This window comes from Heptranchias perlo, chromosome 8 (assembly GCF_035084215.1).
Source record: "Heptranchias perlo isolate sHepPer1 chromosome 8, sHepPer1.hap1, whole genome shotgun sequence".
NCBI classification, from domain to species: Eukaryota; Metazoa; Chordata; class Chondrichthyes; order Hexanchiformes; family Hexanchidae; genus Heptranchias; species Heptranchias perlo.
The window spans coordinates 36,311,025-36,331,106 of NC_090332.1; the positions used below are offsets into that span (position 1 = coordinate 36,311,025).

The following is a 20,082-nucleotide window of genomic DNA, read 5'->3' on the forward strand; positions in this document are numbered from 1 at the left end:
CTCAGATAAGTTGAGGAAACAACTATTGCTGGTTTCATTTTTCTTTCAGCATCACTCAACTAATGACGAGGGTCAATAAAAGCTTCATACATGTTGTAAACTTCTATGATTCTATGTTTTTCCTGAAGATTTCAATGATTGTTATGCCTACTACATAGCATGCAACAAAAAGCTATTCTGCCCATCAACCACACTTGTTGTAGGTGTCAGTTTGGCTCAGTGGTAGCACTCTGGCCTCTGAGTCAGAAAGTCGTGGGTTCAAGCCTCACCCCAAAGACATGAGCACATAATCTAGGTTGACACTTCAGCGCAGCACTGAAAGAAAAAAGTGAAACAATGAGAAAGGTGTAGGACAGCCATAGAGGAGAGAAGATAAAGGCAGAGGACAATACAAAAAGAACAAATGGGGAAACAGACGTAATTATAGGGAGAGTTTTTTTCGTCTGTAAGCAATATCACTGGAGATCAACTGTAAGTACGCTGCAATTTACCTGGTATAACATTACAAAGTCCTCCCAGTCATTCAAGGAAAATGCAATTATATTTTCAAAATGACTGACAGTTTCCACTGTCGCATCAAATCTATTTGCTAGACTTGGCCATAGTAGCAGCAGCAATTTGGGTTATCCTAAATGTGCAATTTCAATATCGCTATTAAAATGGATGGCGACAACTGTACTTCTACTGCTTCAGTCAACTATAAAAATGTAACTGTTTAGAGTATGTATATTATATTTTAATTATTCTACAAATCCAGAAATAAAATGACCAGATATGAACATTTCTTGCATATTTCATCTAAAATGCCTACTTTAATGTTTTACAATGTTCACCCTTCTGATTGTATTCACATGCAGAAAGCTGAAGAATACATCAGTGAGTTGCGTCATCAATGGGCTGGAAATTGCTCGTAAAATAACAGTGAGCCTAACAGCATTCACTGTTATTAATGGGCAAATCGAAGAGCAAATTCCAGCGACTGCACATCCGCAGTCAAGCGCGGAAATCCGGAACGTGCTCTTCCTGGTCTGAAAGCTCCGCGGACTGACAGCTCGCTGGCTGGCTCTCCACTGAAATCAATGGAGGAGCGGGAACTTGCTGCTGGAATGCAGGAAGTACACACTAAAATACACTGAAAAAGTTAGGGCTGCTCTGAACTGGCGCGAGGAGCCCGTCCTACCGCCATGTTAATCTCCAGCATAATTAATGAAGCCAGGATTCAGCCGGAAGAAGCTTTTCAGCGGTCAGAGAGTTATTTGAAAAATCTGAAAGCCGGGTGTCAGAATTTTCAAATATGGAGTCCCATTCCTCCCGATTTTAATAGTTTATGGACATTTAAAAAAAGTTAAAATTTTTTTAAAAACTTTTTCCTTTCTGTTTCTTTTATCTCAGTCTTTTAATCTTACCCCCTCTATTTCGCTTTCTCTATCTGATGTATTAGTACATTTACTAATCTTATCTGGCACTTCCTGATTAGGCAGAGATGAGCAGTTTGTGAATGAGATTCACTTCCTGGTTCTCACAGCGTGGCTTGCTTCAAGCTGATTGGCGGAGTTGGTGGGGGGTGGGTGGGGGGGGGGGGGGGGGGGGGGGAGGAGGAGGAGAACAGAGAGGTCCTTTCTTTCTGTCACCGCTGAGGGAAACCTGGGAACGGCTTGCAGCTCTCAAATGAAGCAAGTTGATGCCCAGAAGAGCATGAAAAGTTTGTGGGCGAGTTAGTTAGTTATCAGCAAAGGGCGAGACGTGTTGGCCACTCAACGCAATTTCCCGCCCCATGATTTCAAGATTTGACTACAAAGACGTGGAGAAGCTGAAACTCCTGTTGTTCCAAAGTAATTTTTATCCCACTTGTGCACAAGTTACTTTTAACATTATTTTCTTTCACCGTTTTAAATGACCAGAGACTGGACCCAACTTTGTTTAACATGGCCCAAGTATAGAAACATGATTGTTTGAGATTCAGGTCTGAAATTTGAAGATGCTTGCACACAAACGATAAGTTTTTCCAAGCTCTGAGCCAGGAGCTAGGGATGAGTCATCAGATTCCTGGACGGCACAGCTGCTGCCTCACAGGGAAAGCAGTAGCGGTTTTAGGAGTTCAGGATGAGGAGATGCATCTTCTTGGGGGCAATATTCAGACTGTGGCGCAGCAGACAGTACTCTGGTCAGTACCTTAGGGCTCATTACATTGTTGAACCAGCTCCAAAGTCATGGTACTTCAAAAGCTAGCATTTTATATCTATAAAAAGTAGTCAAAATGGGTCGTTGCCTCCTTTGATAGCATAAACTGGTCTATTAATGGACTGACACGGCAGATACTATAGCATGGGGGAAGAGTCTGCAGATTAAACCATCAAAAATGGAACTTTATTCAGCTTGAAAATTTATACTTCAGTAATAATGGTGCTGTGGTGTAGTAGGAAACAGAGAATAGGCAGAACAACCTGGGTTAGTCCGTCAATCATCCCGCTATCCTTAATCCAATACAGAGTGCACCATTACTTTTCAGATTCTGTTGCCGCGTTGACAACTTGCTTGTTTTCTGGTTCTCTGCAACTTTTAAAAAGCATTGCTAGGGTTCAAAAGAGTATCAGAGAGCTCCCTTTTGCCACTGACATCCTGAATGGACTTTGTAGTCAACACTCAATTATGTATTTAAGCATCTTGAGATTAACCCCAGTCCTGTTTATATAGCATTTTGCCAATCAGAAACTGTAATTTGTAACGTTGTGACCGAACATAGCATTGTCAAGCATTAGTAAAAACCTACATACGAAGGGAAAAAAGTTGATGCTTTTCAAGTGTACGTACTCTGCTATAGCATGCTTCATTTGTTTCGTTAAACATTTCCATGTGCTGTAGTTTTCTTTCCAAGTAGGGAAATCCAGCAGACAGAAGAGGACACCTAGTGCTTCCTTATGATGTTTCTTTTTTTCTGAAAAAGGACAAGACAACACAAATTAGGCTTCTAGTTTTACCAATGTTAGATTTCCTTTAACCAATTGGATATAACTCAGCAAAAGTGTCACTTTGGTCAGTAGATAGCATTCTCGTTTCCCAGGCAGGTGGTTGTAGGTTCAAATCCCATGTACGACACCAGTGCAATGCTGAGGGAAGGCAGCATTGTTGAATGCGCTGTCTTTTGGAAGAGGCATGAAACCTTCTGCTTCCACAGGTGGATGTAAAAGACTGCGTAGCATTGTTCACAAGGAGAGCAGGGAGTTCTCAGTGTCCAGGGCAACATTCCTCCCTCAACCACCACCAAAAATAAATTATCCGATCTTTGATTCATTTGCTGTTTGTGGGACCTTGCTGTGCACATATTGCAAGTTATGTTTGCCTGCATGACAGCAGTGACTGCACTTCAAAAGTAATCCACTGGTTGTAAAGCACATTGGGATACCCTGAGGATGTGAAAGCTGCTATATAAAACACAAGTTCTTTGAAAGATAGCCCTGTACACAGAACATTTCAAAATTCAACAATCTTAAAATATTCCAAACCAATACTGTCCCCTCATCTCAAAGGCTGGTGCAAGCTGGTGTTGAATTCCATGATTGCAGCCAGTCCTCAGACAGTTTGTCTATGTGGTCACTCTAAACCATGGGGCGGAGGAGGAACAATAAATAAAATCAATCAATCACACCCACTCCCAATTCAGTCTCCATCTTATGTCCACATATATACATTTTCCATCACAGCCAATAATTTTCCCCAAGGTACTTACTTGATTCCAGGAGTAGTGAATTAAATTCCAACATCAGTTCATGGGAAGGAACCAGTTGATACAATACCTAGAGATTCAATAGAAACATTTCAGTAAGCCAGCTGCAATGTCCTAAAAAGGCACAACAGCATGGCACACATGTACTATGCAAGTCTCCCATTATTTTATGTTACACAATGTATTTTGAATCCAGAAGTACAGAAAGCTAAAAAAAAAAGTTACTATAAGTAAGGTTATATTGTAAGCTTGTTGAGAGGATACGCCAGACCGTAATTCAAAAACAGAAACTTTTCAACGGCCCATTGCCTGCACCACGGGTCACTGCTACTCAAAGATGATGAGTACATGTGCTGAACAGTTACCAGTCAGAGATGCACATTTTCACTGGTCTGAGGTCCAGGTTTTTGGACAGAACTTGAATTTTCATAAAACACATTATAGGAAAAACAACAGGGAAATGTGTTAATTGTCATGAGAGAATTGTCATTATTTACACTAAAGAGTTTTCAATGACATAAACCCTGCTGTGAAGCACAAGGCAAACCCTTGAAAAAGATGGAGAATGTGGGTAACAGAGAGCTCCTGAAACAGTATCTGCAAATGTATTTTATACTTCTGCCCAGAATGCCATGGAGATGAAAGACAGAACCGTAAGAAGGAACCAGTGCTCCTCACTCCTCAGATCAATAATCTCCACCTTTAGGTGAATAGTCCTCGGAAAGAAATGGCAGAGATAATCTGTGGTTATACACGTGATCCACCAGCCTCCACTAGGGCTTGGATCTCTGGCCACATGCTGGATTGCTAACTCTGACACAAACAAATACAGTAGACACACTCCAAAATAATCAGCCAAGCTATACAAAAAAGTAACAAGTTAAAATAAAGAGCACATTATTGATTTAAGTTTTAATTTACAGAAGAGTCTGCTAGGTTTGTATACGTTTAAACAATTCCAGGTGCTAAGTGCGAGTTGGCCAAGACCCACCTCAACCCCTGATCAGAGACCTAGGGTAATTCACAATACTGGGAAGTTACCAAGCACGTGGGCTTCACCAAATCGCCCCTCGAAGCCCAGCCAACCAGCCCAGGGGAATAATGCCGTATACCCCCTGCCCAGCCACGGCCCAGTTGACTGCACATGCAGGTAGCGGACTGGACCAGGTGAAAGAGGATGGACGATTCCATGTAGCTAAGAAAACGACTGTCAATGCATCAGACCATTCCCCCTCCCTGCCCCTCCAGCAATTTCCCATTACATGGGGGGCTGACAGGAGAAACCTGAAAACAAACATTAAGAGCTTGCAGATAAGTATTGCACATGGACAAGCACGAGAGCGCAGGAACATGTCAGCAGGAACACACACGCAGATTCATCAAACATCCAATTCAGTGTTAAGTGAAATGAAACACCATGGATGAATAAAGAGATGAATAAAATTGAAACTAAAGAAAAAGGCATACTCTAAGTACATAGACAATAAAGGAGGAGAGGATGACAAAAGGGAATACAAAGAGGTTAGGAAAGAAGTAAAAAAAAACAATTAGGAAAGCAAAAAGGCACTACAAGATTAAATTATCAAGGAATATAAAAAGAAATAGTAAAGTATTCTATAGACACATAAATAACAACGAGAAAAATCAGAATAGGGATGGGGCCACTAAGGGATACACAAGATAAACTCAAGTTAATAACAATGAATGACAGAAATACTGAAGTTACTTTGCCTCCGTATTTACCAAGGAGACTGAGAAGGTGGACAGGACATTAGAGGAAGAGATCAAAAAAAAATTAAAGCATTTAAGATAAAAAGTGGAGGGGGGCAGGAAAAAGAGACAATTGATAAACTAATCAAACTTAGAGAAGGTAAGACCCCTGGTCCGGATGGATTGCGTCTGCAGTATTAAAAGAAGTTAGGGAGGAGATAGCAGAGGCACTATTACATATATATATAAAAATTCACTAGAAAAGGAAATAGGGCCAGAAGACTGGCGGACAGCTAATGTTGTTCCTATATTTAAAAAGGGAGATAGAACAAGTCCAGGGAATTATAGACCAGTTAGCTTAATGTCGGTGGTAGGAAAGATAACGTAACCTTTACTCAAAGATATAACAGAAAGACATCTAGAGAATGAAAATATAATATGGTCAGCATGGATTTCAGAAGGGAAAGTCATGCTTGACCAACCTTACTGAATTCTTTGAAGTAGTAACAGAAAGGGTAGACAAGGGTAATGCAGTAAATGTAATATATTTGGATTTTCAAAAGGCCTTTGATAAGATACCACATTATAGACTCATGGCTAAGGTCAGAGCATGTGGAGTCAGGTAACAAGTAACAAAATGGATAGCAAGGTGGCTGCAAAACAGAAAACAGAGTAGGGTTTATGGGTAGCTACTCAGACTGGCAAAAGGTGGGAAGCGGTGTTCCACAGGGATCAGTGCTGGAATTACTGTTGTTCACAATTTACATTCAGAAGCACAATTTCAAAATTTGTGGACGACATCAAATTGGGGTGGTGGTTGTTAATACAAAAGGAAGAATGCGTCAAAATGCAAGAGGATATTAATAAACTTGCAGAATGGACATTTAATTGGCAAATGAATTTCAATATAGATAAGAGTGAGGTGGTGCATTTTGGTAGGAAGAATAAGGAGGCCACATGCTTCTTGGATAAGCGTCTGAATGGAATGGAGGAGCAAAGGAATCTAGAGGTATAGATACACAAATCACAAAGTAGCGACACGGGTTAATAAGGCCATAAAAAGGCAAATCAAGCACCTGGGTTCATTTCTAGAGGGATAGAATTGAAAAGCAAAGAAGTTATGTTAAACTTGTATCGAACCCTGAAATAGTCGCTAATAAATCCAATGGGGAATGCAGGAGAAACTTCTTCACCCAAAGAGTGGTAAGAATGTGGAACATGCTACCACAAGGAGTAGTTGAGGCAAATAGCATAGATGCATTTAAGGGGAACCTAGATTAGCACATGAGCGAGAAAGGAATAGAAGGGTATGCTGATAGGGTTAGATAAAGTAGGGAGGGAGGAGGCTCGTGTAGAGCATAAACACTGGCATAGATCAGTTCGGCCGAATGGCCTGTTTCTGTGCTGTAGTTTCGATGCAACATGGTTTCTGTGCCAAAAAGGGAAATAAAATAATATAGGCTATTATCAATAGGTAATGTAAAGCAGAACCTTCGACTGATGGTCAACTACAGTGATAGAGTTGTCAGATAGGTGAATCTTACCCTTAGTACTTTCATCAGTTTTTTAGGTGAGGTGCCATGCTTTTTCAGGAACTCATACAAATACACATGAGCATTTGGGTTTGGTGGGAATCTGCTATCGTAAGCGTAATTGTTTAACACCTTCAGGGCTTCCTCAAAACCATCATAGAAGTCAAGTAGCTGAAATCAAAAACACAAGTTACCAACATTTACAATAAGGAAAGCAGTATCTACAGATCTTCAAATTAATATCAAACGAAGATAGATTATTTAAACATATGCTCATGTACATTCGTTGGAGAGGCGTCAAACTTCACCCGACTAGGTAGGTAATCATTCTGCATGCTCCACACACATGAAAGTAATACAACATTAGGAGAGTGGGAAGCCTGTGTAGCGTCCAGCTGTCAGGACATCTTGTGTTGCAATGAAATCTAGACATGGGAAAGTACACTCAAGGCATAGGGACTTGAATATCACCCGAGGGAGTGATCCAAGATATGAGAGCTGAAAATTCTAGCGTAAAGGCAAAAACAGAGCACTCATCTATACCTTAGGGATGACAAAATACCTAGAAAAGAGTTTTCTCCTGATCGGGGTGAATTCTTTCCATTACTCCTGATATGAATAGATTATCTTCTTCTGCTGACAGTGCTAATCAAAATAGGACCCATAGGTGGTTGAATGTGATCAGCCCACTGAATTCAGAGATGCTTGCGAGCTCAGAGTAATGATTTTCCACAAGGCCACAAACTCCTGCAGACAGCCCTTGGCCCAGGTGAGAGAAGAATATCCGATGAGACATTGATACACGGCCCAAAGTGGCCTAAAACCACTGGAGGATCATCAGCAGAAGTCGCCAGGAATGACTATTACTCAAAAGCAAGGGGACACTCTAGAGTATGGCATCACGAAAAGGCTATTGCCGAGGCTTTAGCATAGCCTGTTAGGTGAGTGAGGGGGATTCTTAAAGAGATCTTGCTTTTCATACTCATCCCCATCACTGCACATATATTGCTACCTTTTCTTGAACGATTCCAGCAGCACCTCTACCTGTGACCCAAAAACACCTCCCCAAAGGGCATTTGCAATATCTACTGCTGCAACTCCCAAAGATAATGAATACATCCTTGCCAATCTAATCAGCAATACTCTGGAAACTGTGGGCCTGGCTCTCAATTCCAGGGCATAAATCGCTGTTTCCTGCAGTAGCACTCCTAAAAGATGTTCTAAAGTGAGCTGTAGGGTCTCAGCTTGCTGTATGGTTCCAGTCTCCCCATTTATTGCCGGGAGCATGCTCTAATTGATTGACAAGTCACTGACTACCTTGCTCAAGAAGTCAAATCCATCATACGTGTTCTGTGGCTCACCAGTATACTGATCACAACAATGTTTTTATGTGCAATTTCAGCACATTTTCCCCAGAATCTATCAAGCTGGGCTACATCCGGCAGTGTAAGGAGAGCGCAGAATTCACATGTATAAATTCACTAAACTTTAAAACTACTCACAAAGATTGTGAGTTTTACTGTATGTCAGAAAGCACCATCTAGTGGACAAATATATGCAAAATGAGTGTTCAAAAAGCTAAAGGTTCTTCACATGAGTAAAGATTATATACAAATGACAAACAAACAGTGAGGCAGAATTGAGCCAAATTACTTTCCCTTCCCTCCTCCACACCCCCCCACCCTTCAGTCAGCATTCAATGTGTTTTCCCCCTTTTGCAAATTAATAGGCTTTCTTATAGCATGGTCCGTAAAAGGTGCAAGACTTTTCTGCTCTCTTTCCTGACCCCCCTCCACCCCTCTCAATCCCCCAATTTATTTCAGGCAGAGTTGTTAAAATAGTAACTAGCAGATGCAACAAAGATTTTTCAACCATTCACTTAGCCTGTGAATGTGACATGGAACCCAAGAAAGAACTTGCATTTATATAGCACCTTTCATGACCTCAGGGCATCCCAAAGCACTTCACCCCCAATGAAGTACTTTCTGAAGTGTGGTCACTGTTGTAAAGTAGGCAAGTGTGGCAGCCAATTCGCACACAGCACGGTCACACAATAAGCAATAGGATAAATGACCAGATAATTTGTTGGTGTTGGCTGAGGGATAAATATTGGCCAGGACACCAGGAGAACTCCCCTGCTCTTCTTGGAATTGTGACATGGAATCTTTTTGTCCACTTCACAGTAGACAGGCGCTAGATATAATGTTTCATCCAAAAGACGGCACCTCTGATAGTGTAGCACTCATTTGGTACTGCACTGAAGTGTCAGCCTAGATTATGTGCTCAATTCTATGGAGTGGAGCGTGAACCCATGAACTTCTGACTCAGTAGAGAGTCCTACCACTGATCCAAGGCTGGTAAATAAATGACATGATTTCAACTGTTGTGTTTAGTTCAGATAGAAAATAACACTGAGGTAACATTAAACTCCTTCCAAAAGGCTATCAAATAACAGTGAGAACAATTGTTAATCCATAACTTTATAAAGCTTTAAGCACCCAAAACTACTGAAACTTACATTTACATAACTGAGTATAAAGGGATCCCACACACCGGGATTTTGTACAGCATCGTGAAGCCCAATAGAGGCTTGTCGGAAATAGTTGTGCATCTCTTGTGCTGTGCCTGAATCGACTGCATCATCACCTACTTTTAGAACACACAAAATTATTTATTGTAAAATGTAGCAACGACAACTTGCATTTATATAGCACCTTTACAGACAGAAAAGCATCCAAAGGCACTTCCCAGGAGCGTAGTCAGACATAAATTGACACCGGGCCAAAGAAAGAGATTGGTCGTTGGATGATGTCAAGTGGAAAGGGGTCAAGGATAGATCTTTGGGGAACTCCAGAGATAACGGAGTGAGGACAGGAAGAGAAGCCATTGCTAGAGATGCTCTGGCTACGAATGGATAGGTAAGAGTGAAAAGGCCAGTCCTACTGAGCTGCACAACGGAGGAGAGGCGTTGGAGAAGGATAGTGTGGTCGACGTGTCATGGGCGGCAGAGAGGTCGAGAAGGACAAGATGGGATATGTGCACCACTGTCACAATCACAGAGGATGTCATTTGTGACTATGATTAGGGCTGATTCAATGCTGTGGCAGGTGTGGAAACCTCATTGTTGTTCCCTGTAAAAATGAAAGCTAATCTTTACCAAAAGACACACACTAGAATAGTAAAATCTAAGTTTCACAAATAGTCAAAGATAAGGTAGGAAAGAAGCAAGCCATTTAGTTTTTTTAAAAAATAATTTCAGCTTTATTAAGCGCACTTCAGTAGACAGGCATGCATTTGCTGGAAGTGGAAAATCCAATTACTCTAATTAGAGAATTTCCTATTATCTTATTAGATTCAACCAGGACAAAAAGAGAGTGGCAATTTATGTTATGACCACACAATCATTACTTACCTCTCTCCTGAACACCGCTATTCTTTTTAACCCATGTATAATAATCAATCAATGCCCTGTAGCCCTGAATGAGTTTAAGCACTTTTTGCTGAGATGCTGATTGTTCTCCATATCTCCATGTTTCAGCTAAAGACAGTTCCCTGTATGCTTCATCCATCTTTCCATTACAAAGCAGGTGAATAGCATACTCCAAGCACACCTTAGGGAACAGAAATAACAGGAGAGATTACAATTGACATGATGCAGCAAGATGGGCTCTTCAGCTAGCTGTTTAAAAAAAGTGCAACAGCTCACTAGATGACTCAGTGGGTAAATACGCTGCCCAGGAAGGTACTAAGCTATTAAGACCAAGATGGCTCCAGATTTAAATTTAGGTCTATACTAAGGTAACTGATCTTTGTCAAGCAGCAATTAAGGGTACTACAACTGGACTCTAACGACGAAATCTGCTCATTGAGTCTACATTCTACAAAACATTCCAGGAAGTAATCCCCTTTTCAATGACCCATAACAATACCAAGCAGAGACATTAATTGACACAAAGCTAGTCTGTAATACAGTCCAAAGTCTGGAAACACACAGATGTGTCTGGAGATACTATAATCAACAAGTCTGCTTCAGTTTACTATACAACAGGTGAATTTAGGTTTTAATTTTGTTTTTAAAAAAGAGAAAACATTTTTTGAAAAAGGTGTGTAAAGTAAGCAACGTTGTCTTTTATATGAGATCAACAAGATATTAACATAGAATCATAGAAAGGTTACAGCATGAAAGGAGGCCGTTCGGCCCATCGAGTCTGTGCCGGCTCTTTGCAAAAGCAATCCAGCTTGTCCCACTCCCCTTTCCTATCCACGTAGCCCAGCAAATTTTTTCCTTTTAAGTACTTATGCAGTTCCCTTTTGAAGGCCATGATTGAATCTGCCTCCATCACCCCCTCACGCAGTGCATTCCAGATCCTAACCACTCGCTGTGTAAAAAAAATTTCCCTCATGTCACCTTTGTTTCTTTTGCCAATCACCTTAAATCTATTTCCCTGGTTCTTGACCCTTCTGCTATTGGGAACAGTTTCTCTCTAGACCCTTTATGATTTGCAATACCTCTACCAAATCTTCTCTCAACCTTCTATGTTCCAAAGAGAACAACCCCTGCTTCCCTAGTCTATCCACATAACTGATGTCCCTCATCCCTGGAATCAATCTACTAAATCTCTTCTGCACCCTCTCTAAGGCCTTCACATCTTTCCTAAAAAGTGCGGTACCTAGAACTGGACACAATACTCCAGTTGTGAACGAACCAGTGTTTTATAAAGGTTCATCATGACTTCCTTGCTTTTGTACTCCATGCCTCTATTTATAAAGCCCAGCATCCCGTATGCTTTTTAACCACTTTCTCAACCTGCCCTGCCAATTTCAACAATTTGTGCACATATACCCCCAGATCTCTCTGTTCCTGTACCCCTTTTAGAATTGTGCCCTCTAGTTATATATTGCCTCTCCTCATTCTTCCTACTGAAAGATATCACTTCGCATTTTTCTGCGTTAAATTTCATCTGCCATGTATCCGCCCATGCCCCCAGCCTGTCTATACCCTCTTGAAGTCTATCACTATCCACTACACTTCCAGTCAGAGATTGTGGGCATACTTTTATACGGAGGCAGGAAGGGATAACCCGACACGAAACCCGGAAGTAAAGTTGGCGACTCGCCAACTGTGATCTTAATGAGGGCAATAAATTTTACTTCTGGGTTTCGCGCCTGGCAGCCAATCTGATTGACAGGCTAGCTGTCAGGTGGGAATCAGAGAGGAGGGAGGGAGAGATCACGGGCCACAGAGGACATCGAGGGCCGGGAGGTGATCAGGTCTCCAGAAGATCAGGGTGGGGGGTTGCGGGGGGGGGGGGGGGGGGGGGGGGAGTCCTCCACAGCACTAAAGGCACTTACCTCATGGATCCGGCCCTTCTCGTCTGCTTTCAGCTGACGTGAATGGGAAGTGATGGGAAACCTGAACAGTTAAGGTTAAATTTGTTTTATGTATCTAATACACAAAAAATTAAGTGCCTCAACTATCGCAACGAGGTACATTGTCCCTTTAAGTATTGGCCCACCAGCTTTAAATGGGGACGCGACTTCCTGGTTTCTGTTGTGCGCACACATCCAAACGCGCCTGGGTTAAACCCGGAAGTGGGTGCTTTGGAGCAGGGATGTGGTCCCACTGAAGAATTCAACTATTTTTTACTACCCACCCGTTCTCAGATTCAAAGGGGGTAATTTTAACCCTATCACAGCAGCAGTCAAGGTTATAGTATAAAAGGCTTAGTTACCTTCAAGTAATGTTTCACTCCAATGCTTTTCATTTTCCCAGCAAACGAATTGATGTCCTCAATGCAGCTGTTGGGGTGATGCTGAAGTATTGCAGTTCCCATCCTCCAAATTACCTAACATAAAAAGACCAGTGCTATTTCAATACTCCTTTGATAAATCTTTTCACAAGAATATAAAACGCACAATTAACCAGGAACAACAACTTGCATTTATATAGCGCCTTTAACGTAGTAAAACGTTCCAAGGCGCTTCACAGGAGTGTTATCAAACAAAATTTGACACCGAGCTACATATGATGATATTACGACAGGTGACCAAAAGCATGGTCAAAGAGGTAGGTTTTAAGGAGCGTCAGCAAGGAGAGAGGGGGGTGGAGAGGGAATTCCGGAGCTTAGGGCCTAAGCAGCTGAAGGGTGGAGCAATTAAAACTGGGGATGCACAAGAGGCAAGAACTGGAGGAGCACAGAGATCTCGGAGGGTTGTAGGGCTGGAGGAGGCAACTGAAATAGAGAGGGACGAGGCCATGGAGGGATTTGAAAACAAAGGATGAGAATTTTTTTTATGTAGGTCAGCGAGCAATGAGTGAATGGAACTTGGTGCAAGTTAGGATACGGGCAGCAGTGTTTTGGATGCGTGCAAGTTAATGAAGGGTGGTAGATGGGAGGCCAGCCAGGAGAGCATTGGAATAGTTGTGTCTAGAGGTAACAAAAATCGTGGGTGAGGGTTTCAGCAGCAAATGAGCTGAGGCAGGGGCGGAGACGGGCAACTTTATGGAGGTGGAAGTAGGCGGTCTTGATGATGGAGCGGATATGTGGTCGGAAGTTCATCTCAGGGTTAAATAGGACAAGGTTGTGAATGGTCTGGTTCGGCCTCAGACAGTGGCCAGGGAGAGGGATGGAGTCGGTGGCTAGGGAACGGAGTTTGCGGCGGGGACCAAAGACAATGGCTTCAGTCTTTCCGACATTTAGTTGGAGGAAACAATAGTCATGTAGGTGCATTAGCAATTTCTTTACCAAAGAATCTTTATTGCAAAATGTTTATCATCAAACAAAAAGTTGTTTTTTAAATACTTCGAGATTATCAGTAGAAGATACAAAAGCTACAATTTCAGATCCCTGTTCTAATATAAATGAATCATACTGGGAATACACCTTATTTAGCATCAGTTTACTTTTTATTTAAATTATTTTACAGTGCTGTATTAACTACCATGTACCACACATTTATTATTTAATAATACTAGTTATACAGCTATAAACGTTCAATCAAGTATAATATTTTCCTATGAATAGCACCAAATATTGTACATCAGATACTGGAACATCCTTGTTAAAAGCATAAAATGTACACAACACAGAAAAGACAAGTTAAAGTCTGTAGACCAGTTGTTAGGGTTAGATGATCAACTACCCTTGTAATTCAGAGTATGGTTAGTGTGTACAGGAGTGGATCTCCCATGGCATTGCTCATATTGAGTTGGAGAGTCACTGTTCTGTAACTTGAGCTACGGGAGAGAGAGAGAGAGAGAGAGAGAGAGAGACACACACACACACCCCCCTATTAATGGAAGGCACTCTTCTCCAAACAACTTGCCAACAGGAAAAGCAGATCTTAGTGGGAATAAAAAAAATCTGCTTCAGGAATCTACAACTTTGCAGGTCTGTTAAATCTTGAGTGTTGAAATGTTAACTTTACTCCAGCAGCAGCAGCAGCAGCAGAGGGAACTGTCGTAGCTGCTTTTCATTTTGCAATTTATTGAAATATTGGTCCATTAATGACCCATGCCAATTCAATTAGATTTTACAGCAAATATGGCATTAAGGGTGCCGTAAGGGTTATGTTATTGGACTAATAATCCAGAGAACGCAAGTTCAAATTCCACCTTAGCCATTTGAGAATTTGAATTCAGTTTTTAAAATATCTGGAAATAAAAAGCTGTTATCAGTAAAAGTTGTTGGACTGTCAAAAAATTCCAACGGTTCACTGTCATTTCGGGATGGAACCCGCCATCCTTACTTTGTCTGGGCTATATGTAACTCAAAACTACACCAATGTGGTTGGCTCTTAAGTGCCCACTAAAGTTGCCTAGCAAGCCCCTCAGTTGTCAAGAAAGCCCACCACCACCTCAGGGCCTTGCCAGAGACACCCACATCTCGAGAATGGTTTCTGATGATTGGGTTTGTGTAATTTCTGTGACATTCCAGGATATCCTTTACCTGACCAGCAGATCTTTGTTTCCTGGTAGTGTTGTCTTCTAAGATCTGGAAGTAGTTTGGCATCAGTTCTGCAGCAGTGTGCCATTGGTGGTGAAACACCGCTTTGTGAATGCGATTCAGACAGGTTTGAGCCGTCCTTCGGAAGCCAGTTTGTTTTCCATCTTTGACATCTGCACATTGCAAGTGTAGTTTTAAAAATTGTGCTGCTTTTGTAACTGAACATACACAGAACTTATCAAAGGTGCATAGCCACACAGTTTTGCTGCTGAAATCAACAATATTCCCTAAGTTAGATTACTACAGGAAAAGTTGCTATTTATTGCATCTTAACGTTTATAGGGCTTCAGCAGTTATTTCTTTTGTGCTCGGTTCCAAACGCCACTCTGGTTTACTTTCTACAAGTATCTGGTAATATAGCATTGCCCAGAGATCAAACAGAAACCATGGTTGCTGCAATCATCTCCTAGCCTTTGGATAGCAGAAGAATAAACACACCATTATACTGTGCAATTTGGGCTATAAACTGCAAAACTAAATCTGATCACAAGATCAGTACTGCAGATTTCACTTGCTTACAGTTTTAATTTACATCTCCTTGAACACAAAAATAGCAATACAGGAAATCAAATGTGTCTTATACAATTGAAGTAAGCTTATCAAATGATGGTTTCTTGAACTTCAGCTAGACACTAGACAAAGAAGTTATGTCAAACTTGTATAGAACCTTGGTTAGACCACATTTGGAGTATTGTGCACAGTTCTGGTCTCCATATTATAAAAAGGGTATAGAGGCATTGGAGAGGGTGCAAAAAACATTCACAAGGATGATACCAAAACTGAGAGGATAGCCTTATCAGGAAAGGATATGAATAGGCTGGGGCGTGACTTGATAGAGGTCTTAGATAATGATAGGGTAGATGTGGCTAAAATGTTTCCACTTGTGTGGAGTCCAAAACTAGGTCATAAATATAAAATAGTCGCTAATAAATCCAATAGGGAATTCAGGAGAAACTTCTTTAACCAAAGAGTGGTAAGAATGAGGAATGTGCTGCCACAAGGACTGGATGAGGCAAATAGCACAGATGCATTTAAGGGGAAGCTAGATAAGCACATGAGGGAGAAAGGAATAGAAGGATATCCCAATAGGGCTAGATGAAGTAGGGAGGGAGGAGGCTCGTGTAGAGCACAAACGCCAGCAGAGACCAATTGGGCCAAATGGCCTGTTCCTGTAGTTGTTTCTGGCAGTAGTTTCGATGTAACTCGATGTAACACGTGCAGGTGTTATCAAGTCCTTTACCTTAAACAGATTGCTTACTTTGTCTTTAATACAAGCTGCATTGTGGTTTGTAATCAAACATATTTGCAATATTAATAATGCCTTTCCTCCTGAGTACGATTTATTATCTGGTGACTACATGTAGATTTTACCTCAATTGTCTGCAGCAGTAAACAGAATTTAAAGAGACCAGCCACATCTCAAAAGAGATGTTATGACTTGAAAATACAACAGATCTCCTGTTTGGTCACATGCCCTATGTACTTATAGCGCTGCTGCTGACAGCAATTCCCAACTTCAGTGGCAGCACTGCCTCCAGAATTGAGGCCTGACTCACTGGTCTGTAACTTATGGATACAGTCCCCACACTGATACCATTCCCGCTTATCACGGGCAGCTGACTATAAATCGGGCCAACAGTGCTAACCATTTGTTTTTACCACAAGACTCAATTACAACGGCACTGCTTATAACATATTAAGTTGCCAGCTTTTTCGGGCAGTTCTTCGCACCTTGTTAATCCCCTGTACAGTATTTACCGATGTTACAGTGTATGGGCTCTGCATTTAAATGGACAGTTCAACAAAATTATTAAGCAATAAATAAATGGCTTACTGAGTTGGCCATACTTTGGAATTGAAGTACACTTGTAGGCAGATGTAAACGAATTTCTGAATGGGAACTGCTGGTCCAGGCTCGCTCTTCGTCAGTGGAGTGGTCTCTTTCTTCTATTAGCTCAGCTACCTCATCATCCATCTTCAGTTCACCATTAATGTGAAACCAAGATAACCTGTAAGTTAGAGATCATCTCTGAAGAAGTAGCAAGCCAACTTAATGCAATTACTCAAACAATGGATTATCAATGTTCCTGATTTTTGGGTTTTCATTTTTCCTAGATTCAGACCAAAACAAATCTGGTGAAATCAACTGAAAGCAAATACAGGGTTTTTTTGTGACAAAAATGGAACAAAATGCTCATAATGAGCAAACTACAGATTTAAATCAAGCAGTTTTGGAAGGAACAAAAACCCTTTAAATAATGAATGCTTACAACTGCTTTCACAAAGTCTAACACTAAAAGGAGTCAGCGTGCATCTTTAGCTGCATCCTCAGCACTTTCTCCCCGTTAGATCTTTGTTAAATAAACTGTCCACGATGCAGGTAGCTGACGGTAAGGTTTACACTGATACTGCCGGTCAGTATGTAGATATGTGCACCCCACGTCCAACAGAAAGCAATACACCTGGATTGCACAACAAAGATCAGAAGTTTTCGTAGTCAAGTAATATTATTAGGACACAAACCACATGTTCAGTACTGTCAGATCTTCTACTGCAGGAAGGCATGAAGCAGAAGACACATACTTATCCTCAAGGAGAGAGGGAATTCCCTTCTTGCTGGTTAATTTGTGTAAGCCTGGGAGCAGGTGCACAAGATGATAAAGGTGGTTTTTAAGCCCATTTGATACCATCCTTCCAGAACCCAATCATACTTCCTCCCCTTTCAGTATCTAGTTGTTTCTTGGGAAAAATAAATTCAGCATGCTGGCCTTAATTACTCTCCCTAATAAAGCTTTGCGGTTGGTAAGCATCCTGTGTAAAGAAACACTCATTTCCCCTTCCCTATCCTGAACCTGTGCCCTCTTGTTCTGAAAATATTGTTTTGGATTTACTTTCTCTATCTACTAAGTATATTAGTAGCTCTAGGAAGTTCCCTCTAAGGGGCCTCTTTTCAAGGCTGAAGAGGCTAGTCTATTAAATTGTTTCCTGTTGGTTTCCCCTCGATTTCTGGGAATCAGACTCTACACTGTGTCCAGGGCATGGATGGCCCCCCTCTCATATCACAATGCCTGCATACTCTCTCAGCTGAGAATGGTGTACACCACAGGAAATTGTGAAGTAAAGAAAACATGTTAGGAAGGATCTTACAAAAAAGAACTCCACAAAATTCCACTTAATTTATGGATATTTCACTCCTGGAAGGTGGGTTAACAGAACCGATTTAGAGAGAAGAATATAATAACTTTTTGCAAACACACTTATTGCAAACTTATCAAATGTTAAAATGTTCAAGTTTGTTAGATTCCCTGAATGTACTTTTAAAAAAAATAAGAGCTCCCTCCGTTGGAAAGAGCAAGTATTGCTATAAAATTACAACAAGTTCTATGGCTTAAAGCTTCAGAATAAAAACAAACATGTTCACTTCCAATTATGGTACTAGATATCTCAGACCATGATTGGGTTAACAGCTTGTGTGTATTGCTGAGTAACTTTGAATTTCCTTTGTTTTGTGTCATAAATAACCATGGACCAGAAAGTGTCGACATTGCAATCGTGACTCTGCTTAATCTTCCTCCTCTCTCCCCCTCTCACGCTTCCCTCGTACATACACTGATTCTCGGTGAGTATAATTGCCAGATGCCGTGGTTGGACAACTGCCTGTACACCAGCGGGGCAATCAAGGATGAGGTGGAGGCAAGTCAAAGCAAGACTTGTGATGAATGATGTACATCAAATGTAACTACCCAATTCCACACCATAATTTCTCACTGAAGGAGACCCCACCCCCAAAGTAACAATCTGTTTTTCTTACATTTCTGTAACAGTTTGCAAAGAAAGTTATACAAGTGTATATTAAGAAAAAAATGCTGAATAACCAAATCAAGTACAATGTTTATATTATGGGATCCAACCACATTGAATGCCCTTCCTCTCATTCCTGCAGTGTCTCAGATATCTCTTCTCCCTCATACAAATGTCTTTACACCCAATTGCCTTTGCTTCAGAGATGAATGCTAGAACATGGGTTATCTCAGGCATTTATGTGCTATGAAGCCTATATAAATCCCATTATTAGACAGTGATCAAATTAAAGAGTTTGGATAACTTTGTAGACCACAGCAGTGAAGCTCGAGTGGTTTATCCTCATCACCTAAACACCAGAAATAGATTATTGTTTAATTCATTGAACAATTTCTAGTAATATTTATTACATATATACTGGGACAGCAATTTTGCAGATCAAAAATAAATTTGCTGGTTGCTACTACACTGAAAGAGCAGAAATAATTTTAGAATTACTTAAAGTCAGCAAAGCTTGCTTATAACATTTTCTCACTTCACAATAAACTGTAATCAGGGATTAAGGTAGAATTGTCAAGGTGATGGATAATCAAAATTAACAGCAGCTTGAATAACTTTAGAAAGTATCAATACAGGGGTAATAGGACAGCAGTTTGACAGGTAAGAGAGAGAACACCTCAAAGATATGGTGAGCACAAGCAAATGTTCAAGGAGGTAGTTAGCATCTGTTGTTTTGAAGGTGAAAGTGTTGTGACCCCTCAGGCTATGTTTGTATAACAACCTCCATTTATGTAACGCCTTTAATGTAGTAAAACACCCCAAGGCATTTTCAGAGTGGAGTAAGAGGACAAAATGTCAGTGGTACAAGAGAACCTAAAAATAAGTCAAGAGGAACTTAGTGGATTTAATACAAGAAAAAAAAGTGGTACTGGAGAAAATAATGGGACTTAAGATCGACAAATCTCCAGGACCAGATGGTTTCCACCCCACAGTCTTAAAAGAAATAGATGAGGAAATTGCAGAAGCATTCATTAGTCATATATTTTCAAAACTCTCCAGATTCAGGAATTGTGCCTTTGGATTGCAAAATTACAAATGTCACCATTATTTAAGGAGGGAGAAACCAGGTAACTACAGGCCTATCAGTTTAATATCAATTGTGAGGAAGTTACTGGAATCTATCATCAGAGACAGAGTGACTGAGCACTTGGGCCAGTATCAGCTGAAGAAAGTGTGTCAGCATGGATTTATGAAAGGTATGACATGTCTGACTAATCTTACTTGAATTTTTTGAAGAGGGCACTAACAT

The 20,082-nt window shown here is 40.9% G+C and overlaps 1 protein-coding gene and 1 long non-coding RNA gene across 8 annotated transcripts in view; one reads left to right on the top strand and one right to left on the bottom strand.

The window, feature by feature from the left end:
- LOC137324556 (uncharacterized) overlaps positions 1–20,082 on the top strand; it is a 262,292-nt gene that overhangs the window by 146,494 nt on the left and 95,716 nt on the right. The gene's annotated exons all lie outside the window — the stretch shown is intronic.
- Positions 1–20,082, bottom strand: part of taf1a (TATA box binding protein (TBP)-associated factor, RNA polymerase I, A) — a 33,280-nt gene that overhangs the window by 11,794 nt on the left and 1,404 nt on the right. For 4 of the 6 annotated variants that reach the window (XM_067988967.1, XM_067988966.1, XM_067988971.1 and 1 more), the window contains exons 2-9: positions 16,821–16,981; positions 14,916–15,085; positions 12,699–12,812; positions 10,379–10,577; positions 9,485–9,615; positions 6,979–7,137; positions 3,728–3,794; positions 2,812–2,935 (exon numbers count right to left, since the gene is read on the bottom strand). In XM_067988967.1, the coding sequence (XP_067845068.1) occupies positions 2,812–2,935; positions 3,728–3,794; positions 6,979–7,137; positions 9,485–9,615; positions 10,379–10,577; positions 12,699–12,812; positions 14,916–15,085; positions 16,821–16,981 (1,125 nt within the window). Of the gene's footprint in view, positions 1–2,811; positions 2,936–3,727; positions 3,795–6,978; positions 7,138–9,484; positions 9,616–10,378; positions 10,578–12,698; positions 12,813–14,915; positions 15,086–16,820; positions 16,982–17,555; positions 18,096–20,082 lie in introns of those variants that run through there. The other 2 variants (XM_067988969.1, XM_067988968.1) reach the window with 2 other exon arrangements.